Below are 20,500 nucleotides of genomic sequence, written 5' to 3'. Positions count from 1 at the left end.
GGTGGGAGGATTGCTCAAGGTCAGGAGTTCAAGACCAGCTTGAGCAAGAGCGAGACCCCATCTCTACTAAAAATAGAAAGAAATTAACTGGACAACTAAAAATATATATAGAAAAAAAATTAGCCAGGCATTGCAGTGCACACCTGTAGTCCCACCTATTCAGGAGGCTGAGGCAGAAGGATTGCTTGAGCCCAGGAGTTTGAGGTTGCTGTGAGCTAGGCTGACGCCACAGCACTCTAGCCTGGGCAACAGAGCCAGACTCTGTCTCAAAAAAAAAAAAAAAAAGAAAGAAAAAAGAAACTTAGTTTTTCAGGATACAGAATTATAGGCTGGGAATTATTCTGCTTGAGAAGACTGAGAATGGGGTCTCAGTACCTTCTGGCTTGTAAGGTCTCAGTTGAGAAGGCTGCAGTTAGTCTGATGGATTTTCCTTTGTAGGTTATCTGCTGCTTTCACCTTAAGGAACTTAGGAGTGCCTCTCATGTTTGTTTTGGCAGTCTGATGTCTATGTGTCATTGTTTTTTCCTCTTTGTGATGAATTTTCGAGAAGTTCTTTGAGCTTCTTGTACCTGAATATCTAGATTTCTAGAGAGGCCATGGAGATTTTCTTCCATTATTCCCTCAAATAGATTATCCAACCTTTGTGTATATTCTTCTTCACCCTCAGGAATGCCTACAATTCTTATGTTAGGTCTCTTCACATAATCCCATATTTCTTGTAGGCTTTGCTCTTTTCTCTTATTTCTCTGCTCTATCTCTGTGAATGACTTGTTTAATTGAAAGATGTTGTCTTCAATCTCTGAGGTTCTTTCTTCTGCTTGATCTAACCTATTCTTAAGTCCTTCCACTGTGTTTTGTAATTCCTTGAATAAGGGAGAGGGAGAGGGAGAGGGAGGGGGAGGGGGAAGGGGGAGGAGAAGGAGAGGGAGGAGTTGTTCAATTGTCCCTGTTTACTGTTAGAACTAATAAATTAGTTCAGTAAAGTTGCAAAATCAGGAGAAAAAAATTAGTAGCCTTGCTATACACTAACAGCAAACTACCTAAAAAAATAAATCAAGAAAACAACCCCACTTACAATGACTATAAAAATACCTATGAATAAATTTAATCAAGAAGGTGAAGGAGGGCCGGGCACAGTGGCTCATGCCTGTAATCCTAGCACTCTGGGAGGCCAAGGCTGTTGGATCATTTGAGCTCAGGAGTTTGAGACCAGCTTGAGCAAGAGTGAGACCCCATCTCTACTAAAAATAGAAAGAAATTAGCTGGACAACTAAAAATATATATAGAAAAAAATTTGCCAGGTGTGGTAGTGCACGCTTGTAGTTCCAGCTACTCAGGAGGCTGAGGCAGAAGAATTTCTTGAGCCCAGGAGTTTGAGGTTGCTGTGAGCTAGGCTGATGCCATGGCACTCTAGCCTGGGAAACAGAGTAAGAGTCTGTCTCAAAAAAAAAAAAAAAAGAAAAGAAAAAAAAAAAGGAGGTGAAAGATTCCCTACACTGAAAACTATAAAATATTGATGAAAGAAATTAAAGAAGACATAAATAAGTGAAAATATATGCCATGTTCATGGATTGGAAGTATTAATACTATTAAAATGTCCATACTACCCAAAGCAATCTACAGATTCAATGCAATCTCTATCAAAATTCCAAAGACATTTTTATAGAAATAGAAAAAAAATTCTAAAATTTCTAGGAAATCACAAAAGACCCTGAATAGCCAAAGAAATCTTAAGCATAAAGAACAAACCTGGAGACATCATACTACGGGACTTCAAAATCTACTACAAAGTGATAGTAATAAAAACATCACGATATGGGCAGATCGTGATGTAGACGAATAGAACAGAATAGAGAGCACAGACATAAACCCATGCACTTATAACTAATTGATTTTCAACAAACATGTCAAGAACACACAATGGGGAAAGGACCACCACTTCAATAAATGGTGTTGGGAAAAGTGAATATCCACATGCAGGAGAATAATTTTGAACCTTTATCTCATACCATACAAAAATCAACTCAAAATAGATTAAAGACTTAGATGTTAACATAAAACTCAAAACTGTAAAACTATTAGGAGAAAATAAAAGGGAAAAACTCCATGGCATTGGTCTGGGCAATGATTTTTTGGATAAGACACCAAAGGTACAGGCAACAAAAGCAAACATAGACAAATGAGATTATATCAAACTAAAAAGCATCTGCACAGCAAAGGAAACAATAAAAAAAGTGAACAATGTACAGAATGGGATAAAATATTTGCAAATTTTACATCTGATAAGGAGTTAATATCCAAAATACAGGGAGGCAAGATGGTGGATGAGAGACACCACCAGCCAGAGCGTCTCTGCAAGAAGGAAAAATTTTAGATGAACGAGATTTAAAAAAAAAAAACAGACAGACAAACATAGATTGGATGAGGGTGCCTGAACCTACAGGAGACTCCACAGGAAGAGGTTGTGGAGCAGAACTGGAAGGAGAAAGGCATTGGTGGGGATTAAGCCCTGAGAAGCTTGGAGACTAGTGAGAATGGTAGATGGAGTATTCAGAGTGTTTAAAATTCCCCTCCCTTGCATCTCAGACTGCTGGTAGGCTCCTGAGCTGCTGGAAAGATCTGCCGACACCAGCCCAGAGACTGCTTAAGCCAGTGAGCAGAGATCATCTTGCCGACAGGGCACTGGGCTCCCAGCCTCCCCAGGGCACCTCTTGCCCCAAAGACCTGAGCCAGTTGGCAGGCACCATATTGCTTCTCTACCCACCAGGTGCCTTTGTCCTCCCCAAGGGGGCTTTACTTCTCAGGTCCTGCCTTGCTCGTCCCTCCACGGACATGCCCAACTCCAGCCCAGACTGCAGGAGCCACAAGGATCCAGTGGGTCCTGGGCAATCTGCATGACTTCAGAGCCCAGTCATTCTGGGTAGACTGCCTCCCAGAGAGAGGGCTGGAGATGACCAGTCTGCAGACCTTCCTCCACCCAGAACTTTATTCTCCCCTTCCCTTCCTCCACCCAGAACTTTATTCTCACCTTCCCTTCCTCCACCCATAGCTGCTGAGAGAGAAAATTTAGCCACCACACAGAGATATACACAGGGAACAGGGCTTGGACCTTTCCTTTTGGGGTCCTACAGTGGACAGAGGGGTGCTATGACGGTGAGCTCCCAGCTGCCGGCGCTTCCTGGAGGCACTTGCCCAGGGACTCCAGCAGAGCAGGGCAAACCCCATGGTGGAGGGACATTGAACCAGCTTGGGCACCCTGTGGGTGACTTGGAACCGGCATTCTTCTCCCTGGTGTGAACAGGGATTGCTTGGGGCCGGGGGGATGGGCCTGCAGGCCAGATCCCACACACCCAGGTCTTGATCTCACTGCCCAAGGGCACAGAGGGGATATTTGTGAGTTAGTCTCATGAGGAGGGGATGCCTGCAGGGGAAGATCAGAGGGGAGAGTGCAGGGTGGGTCCTAGTGGCAGCACACTTGCAGGGAACCCCTCCTCTGATGGGAGGGCTGCACTCCCAGCTCAGTCCAGGATCCTGGGGAGGTAACCTCATAGCCCACATTGCAGTCGTCAGGGAGCTTGGCTGGCTTGAGGTTATACCTGCTGGCAGAGGCCTGGGAGAAACTGCAGAATAGGGGAGGGTGGAAAGGAGCGAAGCCTGCTCCAGACTGTCTGATTGAGGGTCTCAGAAAGCCCCGCCTTCACACCCAGACTTTCCAGTTGAGTGGGGCCACTTCAGCCCCTCTCTGGCAGCTTTGCCCGTAGGCAGAGGACAGACCTTTGACCCCTGCTAAAAGCATTTGTGGAGCTTGAGGGCAGGCTAACCCAACCCAGCTCTGCCCATACTCACTCCCCCACCAGCCCCTGTTGAGGTGGAGAATAAGGACACACCTGTAATCCTCAGGGCCCCACCCACCACCTGAGGCACTAGAGTGCCTCTCCAGAGGAAGAAGAGCTGGTTATAGGACCCAAAAACAACATTGCAGCTTGCTCCTCCTGGCAAGCGCCCCCTACTGACAGAGAGGTCAATTTGCATGCCCTTTTATTGCATTTACTGACTCATATAGGATGTGGTCGATTCACACTCACATGCACAACCTACTGGCTCAGAGATTAAACTGGGCATGTCATTATCTAAACAAAATAAAATCCAAAGGCTAAGAAGTCACAGCTGCTCCAGATGAGAATCAGGGAAAGAACTCTGGAAGTATGAAGAATCAACATGAAAGGACACTCCCGAAAGGGAACACCAGCTCTCTAGCAGTAGATACCAACCCAAATCAGGAAACTGAAATGACAGATGAAGAATTTGGAACAAGGCTTGTAAGGAAACTCAATGAAATGCAAGATAAAATGGAAACCCAACACAAAGAAACCATAAAAAGAAAGCAGGAAAAGATTGAAAAATTCACTAAACAAATTTAAATATTAAAGAAAAATCAAACAGACCATGAGGTCTGGCCTTGGACCCTGGATCTGGAAGGGTTTTCCTGGAGCCTCAGTCTGCAGGGCTAGCCCGGTACTAAGGTCTACTGGGGCAGCCCTGAACCACCTAGACCCCAAGCCCACTAGAGCCTAGGGCCCTGGGGCTAGCTTGGAGCCTGGGGCTAGCTTGGAGCCTGGGGCTAGCTTGGAGCCTGGGGCTATGGGGATTGTCTTGGATCCTGGGTCCACAGGGGCCAGTCTAAAGGTTGGGTGTGTGGGTATTGCCCTGGAAGCTAGTCCTACAAGGACTGGTCTGGATCCTAGAGCCTTGAAGACTGATTTGACACTGGCCAGGCCTGGATCCTATGTCTGTGGGTGTTTACCTGGTACTGGGTCAGGCCTGAATCCTAGGGCTGTGTGGGACAACTTGGGTCTGTACTGATCTAAAACCTAGGGTGAGCCTGGGACCTGGGGCAGCAGAGGCTGATTTGGTGCTAGGCAGTCCTGGAACCTTATCTTCAGGGGTCAGCCTGGAGCCTGTGTCCATGGGTGCTGGCCTAATGACTAGGGCTGCAAGGGCTTGACTGATGCTGGAGCAGACCTAAAGTCTGGAGCCATGGGGGTCTACCCCAGTGCTGGGGATAGTCTAGAGCCTGGGGCCCCTGGAGCTGGCCTCGTGCTGAGGGTGGTCTGGAGTCAGGAGCTGCTAAGGTCAGTTAAGTGGTGGGGTGGACCATAGACTGAGTTCACCGCACAGGTCTGGAGCTTGGGGCTGAAGATCCCAGCGTGGTCCTGGGGTGGGCCTGGTGGCTCAGTCTATGTGTACTTGCTTGGAGTCTGGGACTATGGGGGCCTGCCTGGTGCTAGGTTTTACTGTGGTGGGCCTAGTGTTAACGTCCAAGGCAAAGTTTGGTGTTCACATTCCTCTCTTTTCCCTCAACTATAGAGTATCTCTGTGCTGTGCTACCTGAGGCTGGGGGAGGGGTAACATGGGTAATGTAAAAAACAGTCCTTCCTACCTTTTTTAATGCATCTTTTCTTATTATGGTGCTGCAACCAGATATTGCAATCTCTCACCTGGTTTTATTAGCTCTTGTGAAGGTATTTTTGCATGTCAATAGTTGTTAAATTGATGTTTTTGTGGGGAGATGATTAGTAGAGAGTCCTATTCTGCCATCTTGTCTTTGTCTGGAACTATTTTCTTAATTTCATTTTTAAATTGTTCATTGCACATTGATAGAAACAGAATTGATTTTTCTAGGTTGATCTTGTATCTTGCAACTTTGCTATGTTCATTTTTTTAGTTATAATAGCTTTTTTCATGGATTTTAAAGGACTTTTTTTAACACAAGATGTCATCTGTAAATAGAGATAGTTGTACTTCTTCCTTTCTAATACAATGCCTTTTATTTCTTTTTTTGTCTAATTACTTGGCTAGACTTTCCAGTATAATGTTGAATAGGAGTAGTGAGAGATAATATCCTTGTCTTGATCCTTATAATAGGAGGAAATTTAACATTTCACTATTAAGTGTGATGTTAGCTGTGGGTTTTTGTAAATGCTCTTCATCAAAAATTCCATTATATTCCTAGTTTGTTTAGTGTTTCTCTCTCTCTCTCTCTAACAGTAAGAGGTGTCAAATTTTGTCAAATGGTTTTTCTATGTCTATCAAGATGATCATGTGGGTTTTTAGTTATTATTTATTGATATGGTATATTATATATCTGGTTTTAGGATGTCAAACCAACCTCACATTCTTAGCATAAATCCCACTTGATCATGGTGTATAATTCTTTTTACATAGTTCGCTAGCATTTTGTTGAGGATTTTTGTGTCTCTGTTCATAAGAGATATTGGTTTTTAGTTTTCTTTTCTTGTGATATTTTTGTCTGGTTTTGGTATCCAGGTAATACCGGCCTCATAGAATGAGTTGGGAAGTGTTTCCCCCTCTTCTATATTTTTGAAGAGTTTGTGAGGATTGGAATTAATTCCTCTTTAAATATTTGGTAGAATTCACCAGCAAAACTATCTGGGCATGATCCTCTATGTTGGGTAATTTTTTGATTACTAAATCAATCTCTTTGCTTGATGTAGCTCTATGCAGATTTTTATTTCTTCTGCCTGATTCTCTGAGTTACAAGGTAGTAGGTGAGCCTTAGATAGAGAGGAGAAAGTTATTTCTCTATTGAGGCTCACTCATTTCATCATGTAGATTGCTTTACCTGGGATGTTCTGCCCTAAGGAACTTGGAGAAATCTTTTACCTAATTAGTCTGTGCAATGATGGTTAAAGTTTCATCTTTTATGCAAATTCCAAATGACTGGTAGTGACTACCCAGAGTATGGTGGTGGGAAGAATTTTAAGTCCATATGGTCAAAGGCATGAGTACCATGGTCTGTTAGCAATGCCTGCCACGGACAAACAAGGAGGGGATGGTAGCATTTGTGTCAATATTTGCCTCTTGTGACCTGGGAGGAAAGTAGGACCTAATATGTTTTCTCCTGGGTTCATTGTATAATTTAGGTCTCTAGGTATGAGGATAATATGCTGAGATCAATTGGTAATTGAAGCTGCCTTGTCCTTATTTAATTTTGGAGCATTCAGGTTTAATTCCACAGGTATTAACTCATGAAACTACTTGTCAGAAAGCATTACTGTGATGAAACACATGTGTAAGTCAACTATCCATATATACTTGGATAACATCGGAGTCATAGCTGATATTTATAAACCAAGTGAGGACCCTTTTTCTCTGCTGCCCATAAAAAAATCTACGTGGCTCAGACACATATAGATTTTAGAACTAAAGCATTCTGGTAACCTCCATGGTTTGAGACCTAGAGGTAGACCACTCCACTGAGTTTCTTTGAGAAAGAAATCAATTAGTGAATGAGAGCTGTCACACAGAATCTTGAATTTAGCAGAGACATCACACACTGTTTAGTTTAGCCTTCTGCTAAGCGAGATGCCAAAGCAATTGCAGTGGCTATATTTCCCCAGCTTTCTGGACAGCTGTCTGATACCAGAAAGATGCCAGCTCCCAACAGTTCTCATGCTGTCATGTCCTTTCTTTAACTTTCAGAGACCAGAGAAAGGCTGCTCAGGAGAGTGTCCTGTGGAATTGGAGAATCAGTCAATCACTTTATTGAATTTGGGTAGATATGAAATACCAACAAACAATTAAACACATGAAAAAGCAGTGTCAATAATTAATGTCTAATAGGGAGCCCACTGAAATGCTATTGGCAGGACCAGCTACATAATTTGCAGTACCCAATGCAAAAGGAAAATGCAGGCCCTTTGTGAAAAAATAATTAAGAATTTCAAGATGGTGATAGTATAGCATTAAACCAAGTGAGGAGCCCCTCTAAATGTGGGATTCTGTGTGACTGCACAGGTTGCATGCCCATGAAGCTGGCCCTGCTGCTGGCATAATTTGCCTTAGGAAATCTGAATGTAAGAATATATTGTACAATTGGTTAAAGTCTGTTTGCATGTATGCAAATCAGTTTATTTGTTCTACACAACAGTAGTTTTGGGCAAAATTGTGATATGCATAATGTTTATGTTTCCAGCTTTAATTCATAGAACTTACCTTATCTACTTCTGTCATCATCCTTTACTGTTACTTGGGGTGGTGGTGGTTACAACTGTGATTCTCTGCAGGGGGGAGTTGCTAGAGATCAGTTCCTCTAGATGTCATCCAACCAACAGATATAGTTTCAATGTCTTCTGCTGCACTATCCAGTATGTTACTGACTAGTCACATATGGCTATTTAAATTAAAAAAATTAAAATTAAATTAAATTAAATATAGTTTTTTGTCACATTAGCCACATAAGTGCTTGATAGCCACATACAGCTAGCGGCTATCATAATGTATAGCACAGATACAGACATTTCTGTCATTGCCGAAAATTCTATCTATAAAAATAAAAAATGGCTACACTAAAAAAAAGGCCAGACTTTACCACTACACAATATATCCATGTAACAAAACTGCACTTGTACCTTATTAATCTACAAAAATAAAAAATAAAATAAAATAAAATATTTTCATAGGAAAAAAAAGGAAATTCTACTGGACAGTGCTGGCCTATGCACTCCAGGTCGGCGCTGGGGAGAGGCAGGGAGGGAGATCTCTCTCTTTGCAAACGCAGGAGCCAGCGTCCCCCCACCGCTACATGGGGGGAAGGGAACGTGGGGTGTGGATGAGACAAGTGCTGTGAAAGCCTTTAGAATACATCCAAGAAAATATTCGGAAGGATGCATGGGAGACAGGGGAGAGGAAAGAAAGTCTGAGCGTCGCTGATGTGACTATGTGGATTAGAAAGAACTCGGTTTTAAAGAATTTGATGTACACCTTTGTCAGCCTCCTCTGCCTCTGCTTAAAATACTGATGCTTCTCAGGTTTTGGCTCAAAGCTCCTTTCTGCTTGCAGCACAGGTGATTTTATCCACGTACACATTCAACCACCCCTTCCATGGAGATGACGCCCAAATCCACACGTGTCTAATCCAGGCTGCTGGGCTGAGGCCTTGGGGCCATCTATGCAGTGACCTGCTCGGAGATTCCGGGCTGTGGCTCAGAGGCACCTCAGACTCCACGTGGCCAGAGCTAAATGCGTGAATTTCTTTTTCTCCTCTTATTGCTTCTGGCTCAGTAAATGGTGCCATTGTCCAGGTCATAATTACAACAGGAACGACAATAACCAAAGTAGTAAGAATAGCAGCTTAAATTTATTGAGCTTCTTTTATTTTGAGCACCATTTGCAAATCACCACATTTGAATCTCATCATAATACTATGATGTAAGTATTGTTATTATTACCACTACTATCATTTTACAGATAAGGCAAAGGAAGCACAAAAAGATCACACAGAACGTGACAGAGCTGCGGCTTGGGTGAATGCAGATCTTTCTGGAGACTCTGCTCACTCTTACTGTAGCACTCTCACAGCACAGCATCGCCTGGGAGCCTGGAGGAACTGCAGGATCCCAGATCCCACCAGGCCCACTGAAGCAGACTCTGCATTTTAACAAGATCTGATTTGTGTGCAGGTGGCTCTTAGCGTTTGAGAAGCACTGTGATCTAGTGTCCTCCCTCCAATTCCCCACCTGGCCACCACATTTGGGTGACAGTGGTGTGGAAATCAGACTGAAATTGTCTTCCTTTCAATCCTTTTTTCTCCAGGCCACGCCTCAGGGGAGGTCTTCACACCTTCCCATCTGTTGTCCTCAGGGAAGCCAGAATAATTTTTTAAAACGTTAATTTGCTTAAAGTCCTTTAGTACCTCTAGGAGAGAGTCCAATCTGGTTATCTTTCATTGTCTAGTTCCTACTGGTCTGTCCACCTTCGTCTTTTGCTGCTGCTGCCGGGCAGGGGAGTTGTTCAAACAGAGTGTGCTCTCTGTGTCCCTGTGCACTCACCTGCACTGTGGCCTTGGCCTGAAATCTCTCTGAAACCTCAGGGGCTGCTGCTCAGACACTTGCTGACATCCATGATTGAGGACAGGTGTGGGAGGGGACCCTGGGGAACAGGCAGCTGTGCTGTGAGCAGTCACAGCACCCCCGGCTCTGGGCAGAGGAGGGGCTAGTCTGCGAAAGTGGTTGCAGGAGACAAACATCTGCCCTATCAGAGAGACCAGAAACCTGGGTTCGTATGTTGGCAATCACTTTACATATTTTTGAAAATGTGTGGATTGAGGCTTCCTTCCACAATGGCAGAGTGTTTAGTGCAGCATTTTCCCTCCCTAAAAACAACTATTTGACTAGAGAAAATTACAAAAGATTACCTTTGAAAGTTTTTAGAAATTGTCCTAAGGGCATATGGCAAACTGAGAAACATTCTTTCAAGAAAGTCTACATCTCAGTGAGAACAATAGGAATCTGTGGCATTTGAGCCATGACTTGCTCCACCACCCTCCCCCAGCTCTGTCTTATGGAAACCGCACTCAAAGTTCCCTACTCTCGGTGGGTGTGGTCAACAAGGGGCTCCTTGTCTCTGCAGCTTCCAGCATACAGCTATGGTTTCACCCTGGGCAAAGCAGGCCACCTGCATGTCACACATTCCGAAGCCTAGTGGCACAAAGGCATCACTAGTGGAGGTGACAGAGAGAGCTTCCCCCACCTAACCCCTACTCATAGAGTGTGATTTCAATTCCAGATGTGTCAGGCCAAAAATACAGGGCTCTAGTTGCCTCTCCCCTGACTTTGTGTCAGAGTGGAAGTTCCACACCAGAACGGACAAGTAAGAAACCCAGGGGCTGCCACCTCCTTCCCCACCAGCCTGTGTCTGCCTATACAGCAGGTGTTGGGCCAGGAGAATTGGGCTGCTGCCTCCACCCTCAGCCCCTGTGCCATGGTACAGAAGCTCTGTTTAGGAGGAGAGGCAGGATGAAAACCTCCCCAGCACTGTTTAAGGGACTGACCTTATTTAGAAGAAAGCATAGAGAATTCCGTGTTCAATGGTGTTGTCTGAAACAGTAGATCTAGGTGGAGAACAATTAAGAGTGTGCTCATAGCTCCATGATACCAGCAGCAGCAAGCAACATGGCAGAGCAACCAGGAATTTAACAGAAAGAACCAGGGAAAGAGACAGCCAAGAAGAGCCCTCCTGGGGTCACACTCCTGGGAGCTCTAGAAGGTTATGTGCAAGGCCTAGGTTGAACCTGCTTAGGAACAAGCAGAGTAGGATGAGGGGAAGACTTAAAATCATTCCCTAACAGGCATACAAATCCATCAACAGTTGAAGCCTCTGGCATGGGGGGCTTAAGCCCAAACCTCTGAATAAACACTGTGTGAACAATAAACTACTCTGACCCTGGGGCAACTGCTAGGAAGCCAGGCTTAAAAAGAAAATTGTGAACATCACAGGTAGTCTGGAAGACTCTGTGCAGACCCAAGGCTGTGCTCTCCCAGGAGCAATCAGAAAAAAAAAAAAAAAAGACCCAGCAACCAGCATGTGGGTCAGAATGTAGACTTCCTGAACTGCGACAGCAGCCACCATGCCACACATGCCAAAAATCTAACCAGCCAAGGGGGTTAGATTAGATTGGATACAACCTCTGATGACTAAGTGGCTTATGATAACCCAGGGGCAAGCCCTAGGTAGCCAGGCTAAAAGAGAAAAACAGAAAAAAAAGCAAGGTCAGGGGCATTAAAGGCTGAATACTACAGGAGAAATGAACTTTGCATATTCGTTCAGCCACGTCTGTCACTAAGCAAGTGAAAAAACAACCAAGCAAATGACAATGACATCAACCCCTGGGTTGATATACAGAGTTGTTAGACTACATTGTCTAAAATAAAAAGTTTCCAGAAAGAAATTATGAGACATACAAAGATACAGGAAAGTGCAACTCGTGCACAAGAGAAAATAAGACAACAGAAACTGCATTAGGAAGGGCCCAGATATTGGGCTTAGCAGATACTGCCTTCAAAGCCACTATAATATATAAAATATATTCAAAGAACTAAAGGAAGCCACATCTAAAGGATTAAAGGAGGGTTATAATGACAGTGTCTCATCAAATAGACACTATCAATAAAAAGATATAATTTATAAACAGGAGCAAAATGCTGATTCTGAAATTGAAAAGTACAAAAATAAAAACTAAGAGTTTGACTTTCATTTTCTGTTCTGGCATGTAAGGAGCTTGGAAGTTGCCTTTCTGTCCTAACAACAGGTAAGAAGCAACTGAAAACTTAATAGCTCTACTTAGATCTGTCGGAGAAGTGAGGTTACAGGGCAAACTGATGCTCCCCGAATTGGAGAGATAGTCAGATGAATACAGAGGATACAGAGGACAGCAGCTTCCCGGAGCAGAAACCTCCATGGGAGCCAGTGCTGGGATAGGAACGCCCAAACCATAAGTTGCTGAACTATGGAAGCTCAGTGTGGGCAACTCTGAGAATTGTCTCCAGGGAGCCCAGTTATAGGGGCCCCTACACTTTGGTCAGTTTTACCTCCAGGACATATACTACACCCTTGCAGTGAATATCAGAGGAAAATCCCCTCCTGTCCCTGGGGCGGAGAAGGGGAAAGGAGCTATTTTGAAGTATTCCAGACCATTCTTTGCTTCTTAACAAGGCCTGCTTGCAGGAGACACCATTTAATCAGAGCCTGACCTGCGGGGATTTTATAATAGCCTGACTCATGTGGTTTGAATGTTTGTCCTCTCCAAAACTCGTGTTGAAATTTACTTGCCATTGTGATGATATTGGGAGATGAGGTGTTAAGAGGTATTTAGCTGATGAGGGCTCCACTCTCATAATGAACTAATGCCATTATTGTGCTGTTATTGGGGGAGTGGACTCGTTACCATGGTAGCGGATTTGCCTCTTCTTGCTCTCTTTCTCTCTCTCGCCCTCTCTTTGCCCCTTCTGCCATGTGATGCCTTCTGGCATGTAATGATGCAGTAAGAAGGCCCTCGTGAGATGTCAGCACCTTGATATTGGATTTCCCAGCCTCCAGAACTAGGATCCAATAATTTCTGTTCATTATAAGTTACCCAGTCTCAGGTATACTGTTATTGCAGTACAAAATGGACTAAGACACTAACCTACATGGGGGAAGAGAAATACTCAACTTCAGCTCACTCTAGCCTTTAACATGGGGAAAAAGAAATAAACATTTATATTTATGGCCAATTGATTCTTGACAAGGGTGCCAAGGTAATTCAATGAGGGAGAGAATAGTCTCTTCAACAAATGGTGCTGGGATACCTGGATATCTAGATGCAAACAAATGAAGTTGGATCCCTCATCACACCATACGTAAATATTAACACACAATGGTCATATGTAAATATAAGAGATAAAACTATAAAACTTAGGCTCAGTGGCTCATGCCTGTAATCCTAGCACTTTGGGAGGCCAAGGTGGGAGGATCACTTGAGACCAGGAGTTCGAGATCAGCCTGAGCAAGAGCAAGACCCTGTCTCCACAAAAAAATAGAAAAATTAGCTAGATGTGATGGTGCATACCTGTAGTCCCAGCTACTCAGGAGGCTGAGGCAGAAGGATCACTTGAGCCCAGGAGTAGGAGGTTGCAGTAAGCTATGTGATGCCACTGCACTCCAGCCTGGGTGACAGAGTGAGATCGTGTCTCAAAAATAAACAAACAAACAAACAAACAAAAAACCCCAAACCCCTAAACAACTCTTAGAAGGAAACATAAGAGTAAATCTTGGAGATAATCGGTTAGTAATGGTTTCTTAGATACGACACCAAAAACATAGTGATAAAAGAGAAGATTGGAAAGTTGGACTTGATCAAAACTGAATTATTTTTACTTCAAATTATATTATCAAGAAAGTGAAAAGACTACTCACATAATGGGAGAAAATGTTTGCAAGCCATTATATTTGATAAGGTACTTGTATCTAGAATGTAAAAAGAATTCTTAAAATTCAATAATAAAAAGACAAATTGCCAAATTAAAAATAGGCAAAGGACTTAGATATTTCTCTAAAAGAGATATACAAATGACCAAAAAGCACATGAAAGGATGCTCAACATTATTAGTTAGTAGGGGAATGGAAACCAAAACCCCCTATGAGATACCATTTCACACCCACTAGGATGGCTATTATCAAAATAGCAAACAATTACAAGTGTTGTTGAAAATGTGAAGAAATTGAAACCCTCGTTTATTGCTGGTGGTAACGTAAAATGGTGCAGTCATTTTGGAAAACAGTATGGTAGTTCATTACATTGTTAAACATAGAGTTATCATATGACTCAAAAATTAAACTCTTAGGTGTGTATATAAGAGAAATGAAAACATATACAATGCAAAAATTTGTTTGAGAATGTTCATAGCAGCATTTTTCGTAATACCTGAAAAATTGGAACATACTAAATGTTCAACAACTGATGAATGGATAAACAATATATGGTATATCCATACAATGGAACATTATTTGACAATAAAAAGGAATGAAGTACTGACACGTTATAACATTAATGAACCTTGCAAACATGCTAAGTGAAAGAAGCCAGTCCTAAAAACCATATTTTATATGTTTCTATTTATATGAAAAGTCCAAAATAAATAATTCTATAGAAATAGAAGCTAGATTAGTGGTTGCCTGTGGCTGAGGGGGGAAGGGGTGGATTGGGTTGGGGAGGAACAGAAAGTGGCTGGCATTGGGTATGAAGTTTCTTTGTTATGTGATGAAAATGCTCTGAAAGGTAGTGGTAATGGTTACTCAGCTATGTGAGTCTCATAAAAACATATATAATATTTATTAAATGGGTGAATTTTATTGTATGTATAGCACAGTGCCTGTGGTTAACAACACAGTGTTGTGCACTTAAATATTTGTTAAGAGGGTAGATCCTATGTCAAGTGTTCTTATCTCTCACTTTCTCTCCCTCTCTATCTCTCTCTCACACACCTCTTACAAACAAATACAAGGAAATGTTTGGAGTTGATGGATATGTTTACTACATTGATTATGGTAATGATATCATGGGTTACGTATATGTCCAAACTTATCAAATTAATATGTGCATTAAATACGTGCAGTTTCTTGTAAATCAGTTATAGCTCAACAAAGCTGTAAAAATAAAATGGTAAACCAGTGCCTAGCATATGGTAAGCATGTAATAAATGTAGGATAGGACCTTAAAAAAATATGTCAAGCACAATTCTCTGGACAGTTGCCACCTGTCTCTAGTGGTGAAGTAGAGGGTTGTGTCAAGGGTGACTGAGGGTCTGAGAACTTGGGAAAAGGCGGAGGTAATGGCAGAAACCAGGCTGCTGGCAAGGAAGCTAATGTGGGGTTGGAGGAGGAATGGGAATTCCTTCTGCAGTATGTTGAGTGTTCAAGTAGAAATATCTACTGAAGATTAATAAAAAAGAAATGGTTTTATCCCCATAGCAGAAGAATTTTGTATAAACAAATATAAAATCTCCTTGCTATTGTGATAAGCCACTGAGGGTCTCCCTTTCCAATGAGTGTGGGATGTTGGTGAGTTGTTTAACATTATGCACAGTGAAGGGGAAGATTGGATAGCAATGTTGAAGTAATTAAAAAATATGATTAAAAAAATGGTCTCTTGTAGGTGTCTCCAGAAGACATATTCTTCACAACTCCCTTCCCTCAGTGTCATTCTCATATTCGTGGATGAAGCCCTGTCCGTTATACAACGGGCCATCACCAGTGTCATTAACCGGACCCCCTCTCCATTATTGAAGGAGATCATCTTGGTGGATGATTTTAGCTCAAATGGTGAGCAACCTCATCAAAGAATCATTGTAAAAATTATCACTTATCACCTGTGCTTGGCTGGCAAGAGGTTTTAGCTTAGCTTAGGCCACCTTGGTTTCTCATGTAGGGAAAAGAGAAAAATCATTTGTTGAAGATCTTTGTCTGCTGGCCCCATGTAATCTCCACGAGGTCAAAGTGGATGATTATTATCTCAATACGAAGATGAGGAACCTAAGACACAGAGAGATCACAGAGTGTGCCCAAATCGCATGGTGAATCAGTGGTGGAGCTGGGAGTTAGGCCCAGTCTGAGTGACTCCAAAATCACCTGTGCCCTTCCCATGCACCACGAAGGAGTCCTGAGGTGACGAGGTGGGTCCAAAGGAGGACCTCAGACACCGGGAAGGATTTACAGTTGCTCCTCATGAAGAAAAGCCCAATCTCCCCAGGTCATTAAGCTTGGGAAAAAGAGCTTTGGGTGCTGGGACCCTTCACAGTGGCTGCGTCTCTTGCTCACAGGATGCCTCTGGCCCCAGGCTAGCCTAGCCACGGAGGACACATGGGGAAGTGGGAGATAGTGGACTTGCGTCCTCACTTTGAGTTTATAATCCCAGCTCCTCCCTTATAAGTGCTATGCCCTTGGGTAACTTAACTTCTCCACGCCCTGGTTTCCTTATATGCAAAACATCACTGTTGATAATAATAACTATCTCATGAACTATAGTAAGAATCAAATGAAACAATAGAAGCTATGAACATTATTTGTTCTAAGCACCTTATATGTGTTAATTATTTTAATCATTATGCCAACCCTATGAGGAAGGAATCACTTTTTTGCCCATTACCAGATGCACAAAACTAAGGCACAGATTGGTCAAGGAACTCACTCAACATCACACAGCTAGTAAGTGAGAGAATTGACATTTGACTGTAAACTTCAGAGTCTGGAGCTGTGGCTCAAACCACTATGTTCAGTGATACATTGCATGGATTATACATAGGCTTTAGCACACGGTAGCTTCTCAGTAAGCGTTAGCTCTTAGTTTTATTAATTTTATTCACCAAATAAACGAAACTAGAATGAAGTTACAGAACGTTAGCGATTCGGGCTAACAGTAAGGAAGAATTTCCTAACTGTAAGGGCTGTGAAGTGGTGGCTCGTCGGAGGCAGGATTTGTTCTTTCTCTGGGGATCATTAAGTACCAGACAAGATATTGTAGCTTCACGTTCTCTCTGAGGAGAAAGAGACAGAAAAATGATGACTTAAGCTCTCCTTTTTGGATTTTCAGGCACTAAAGCTATTTCTCTTCATCCTTTCCATACTCTGCTCTTTTCTTCCAACGTAGAAAGAAAGAAGAAGGTACAATGACGAGAGCAAGATTCCACTGAAAACCAAGGAAAAGAGAATATGCTCGTTTCCTTTGCTTCTGGGCTTGGAGACTGATTCCAAGTTGTACACCTGGTTTTGTGAGCAAAAAATAGGTGCTTGATTAGAAAGACCTATACCCTGGGCATCTGAAGATGCCCTAGCTCTGCTCCCTGGCTCTCGGAGACACTCCCGGGCAAATCCTCCTGCCTCCCTGGGACTCAGCTTCTTCCTGGGGCAAATGCAAGGGCTGAGCTGGAAGACCACCAAAGGTTCCTTTTTCTGTGAAAAAAAAAATCAATTAGTCTCTAACTCCATATTCCCTGGGGGGCAGATAAGACTACATTCAAGACCTTTCCCTCTGTAACAATAAAATAAAAAGATACAAGATACAAACGTAGGGTAGACAGATAAGGAGAAGCCGAATGAAGCTCTCCATTGTTCTAATCTGCACCCCTGTCACAACACAGCCCTTTCGCTTGGGTCTGGAACCCGTTTTTTGTTTTCCGTACAGATGATTTGTTTGGATGGGCACAGAAGAAGGAACAGTTAGCCATTCTTCAGTGTCCCACGGACAGGAATTAGCTTCTCTCTCACTAACTGTGGAAATCTCAGCTCAATTGGGCCTACACTGAGCATAAATCACAAATCCACTCTGTGTTGAAATGAGGAAGATAACTGGATGTCTCTACAGTGCATGCCATAAGAAAGACTTACCACCCATGTGATGTTGGGGGCAAGTCACTCAATTACTTCATGCCTCAGTTTCCACATTTGTAACGTGGGGGGAAGTAATGGTGCCTACCTGATAGGACCATTCCGGGGTTTAAATCAGATGTGCAAAGACAGGGCTTGCTCCCGTCAAATGCTGGCTGGCATTACTGCTCCATGCAAGGAGCCGTCTGTAGCGCTGTTGAAATGCCACAGCCTGGTATTAGAAGTCTGCCCCTTTCTTTCTTTCCCTAGATGTAAAGCTTAGTTCATATCAGTTAAATGTCTTGAGCACCAACAGAACTATTCTAAACTTTTTAGAAATTATATCAATGTAAGTGGGATGCTGTATCTTCTCCTCAATTTTAGGCAAATTCCACAATCAACAACTATTGAGTTTCTACCATGTGCCAGGCACTGTGCAGGGAAGAGGATGTCAGAGATTTTAAGACGTTGCCACCTTAATGGACGAGGCAAGACATACCTATGGAAGAACTTTGTGTCAAATTGAGTGAGCCGTCAGTGATTGCAAGAAAGCCCAGAGAGGGAACTGGGGTGATCTAGGGAGGCTTTCTGGGGGAGGGGGCTTGAATTGAGACTTGAAGGCTAGGTAGGATTTGAAAAGGCAGAGAAAACAAGAGAAGACTCAGAAACTGGGGTGGGGGCTGGGGATAGGGAGTGGGGAAAAGAACCGTGTGAGCAAAGATGCAGAAGCCAGAAGCATCCTGAGCTAGCCAGCCTAGAATAAAGGGTTTGGGGAGGGGACCAGTAGGAGGGCCACGCTGGGAAAGGAACACAGGTTTACTTTAGAAGATTCATTGAAACGTCGTTAATTCTTGTACTGGACCATAGGCATTATTTCTCAAGGGTGACTCAGAATCTGTGGCTCATAGGATTTTGGAGTTGGAAGGATCCTGACAGATTATCTGGTACTTCTCTCTAAGTTGAGGAAATAGACACCCCTAAATGGGAAGTGACACAGAATTAGGTAGTAACCATATTAGAGTCTAGATATCCAGGTTTTATAGCAACTCCTGCTGATTACTCTGTAAAATTAGTGCTAAGTGGGTGCAGGGACTGGCCACGTGGCTACCCCCAGCTCACTCCCAGTGGGTAGGAGCAAACAGTCTCAGATCCGCTGGCTTAGCACCTTCAGTAATTGAGTCACTCACTCTCAAGTGCAGCTGGGAAAGTTCTAAAATGGGGGAAGTTTTGGTGCCATAGTCATGTAGGTATTGATTCCAGGTCCTGAACACTGCAGGTCTCACAAATATACTCCTCTTTTGAGAGAGGAACCAGCAAGAACCTCATCCTTTGGCCGTGGGGAGAAACTACCTGGAGGGAGGGCTCTCTTAACCCAAACAGGTATGCACAGAATTCTTGAGGCAGAGTGACGTGGTGGTTAAAGACAGCACGAGTTCACACCCAGGGCTGCCACCTGAATGTGTGACTTGGAAAAGTTTCTTAACCACTCTGTGCCTCAGTTTCTTCATCTGTAAAGTGAGGATACTATAATGCCTACCTCATAGGATTCTTTCAGAATTAAATGAGTTAATATTATCAATAAATAACTCATAGTCATTTGGTTAGATATCTGCATACTGCATAGTGATTTGCATGCAAGTTGTTTTCATACATGTGAGGAATTCAGCCGGCAGGCTGAGTCAAAGAACAAAGGCACAGAGAGGCTTTATTCAAAGAAAGAGGGAAGAAAAACCCTGTAAACGATATGGAAATAGTGAATCTTGTTTGCATAATTTTGGGGGTAAACTCATTAGCAAGAAGCTGGCAAAGAGATTAGTCTGTGAATTCTGTCCCAGTTGATCCTTGAATGGTCCAACTAGGAATACCGAAAACAAAACTACATTAGTTGTTTATGGATTCTCCAGAAGGCTTGAGAGTTTAGCTGTGAGGATGTTCCAGGCTTCACAGCTGCAATGTTGTCCATTGGCATTTCTACCTTAGTTAGGCCATGTCTGTTCTGCTCATTCTCGTAAGAATTTATATGTTAAAAGCACTTATAATTGCCTGGCACATGGCAAACAGTGTTATCATTCTAAGATAGTGTAACTGTGAGAGAAAGGAAATTAGGAATGGAAATATTAAACCTCAGGTGGAAGGGAGAAGAGAGGTAGGTGCAGGGGAAGTGCTACCTATCGTCTCATCTGAGACTGTGGAATTGCTCATTCTGTGCCAGGAGTAGTCCAACTACTGTTCTATAATAGCACGAAACTTCTGCACCGCATTGATTACGGTACTCAGAAATTCTATAGGTGTGCATTTGGTTGGCAGGAGAACTAAAGGTAAACTTGGATGAGAAGATTAAGATTTACAACCAGAAGTATCCAGGACTACTGAAAATAATACGGCATGCTGAGAGGAAAGGCCTGGCTCAAGCACGCAACACTGGCTGGAAAGCGGCCAGGGCGGATGTGGTCGCCATATTGGATGCTCATATTGAAGTGAACGCCGGGTGGTAAGGTGCCAGGAGGCTTCTTCTTCTGGGAAAGGGCACAAAAGAGATACTGTACATGTACTGAATACAAGAGAGGGCATTATGGAAATGGGAGTGTCAACACCAGACATTAAACAAAGGGAAGCTCCAAAGAGAGCATGCTTTTCTTCAGGGATTTTGGTTGGCTAAGAGAAGTAGTGTAGATTAGAGAAAACAAGGGGCTGGGAGTATTGACAGCTGCATCCTGACTCTGATGTTGCCAAATACTTTGTGACTCTGAATAAGTCACTTCACTTAACTAGACATTTGTGTCTTTAACTGTAAAATGAA

At 43.1% G+C, this 20,500-nt stretch overlaps 1 protein-coding gene across 1 annotated transcript in view; it reads left to right on the top strand.

Annotated features, from left to right (window-relative positions):
- GALNT8 (polypeptide N-acetylgalactosaminyltransferase 8) overlaps nucleotides 1-20,500 on the top strand; it is a 49,232-nt gene that overhangs the window by 12,225 nt on the left and 16,507 nt on the right. Inside the window, exons 3-4 of the mRNA XM_045554546.1 lie at nucleotides 15,494-15,660; nucleotides 20,008-20,191. Of these exons, the coding sequence (XP_045410502.1) occupies nucleotides 15,494-15,660; nucleotides 20,008-20,191 (351 nt within the window). The remainder of the gene's footprint in view (nucleotides 1-15,493; nucleotides 15,661-20,007; nucleotides 20,192-20,500) is intronic.

This window comes from Lemur catta, chromosome 6 (assembly GCF_020740605.2).
Source record: "Lemur catta isolate mLemCat1 chromosome 6, mLemCat1.pri, whole genome shotgun sequence".
NCBI classification, from domain to species: Eukaryota; Metazoa; Chordata; class Mammalia; order Primates; family Lemuridae; genus Lemur; species Lemur catta.
This window is presented reverse-complemented; position numbering and strand designations above follow the sequence as displayed.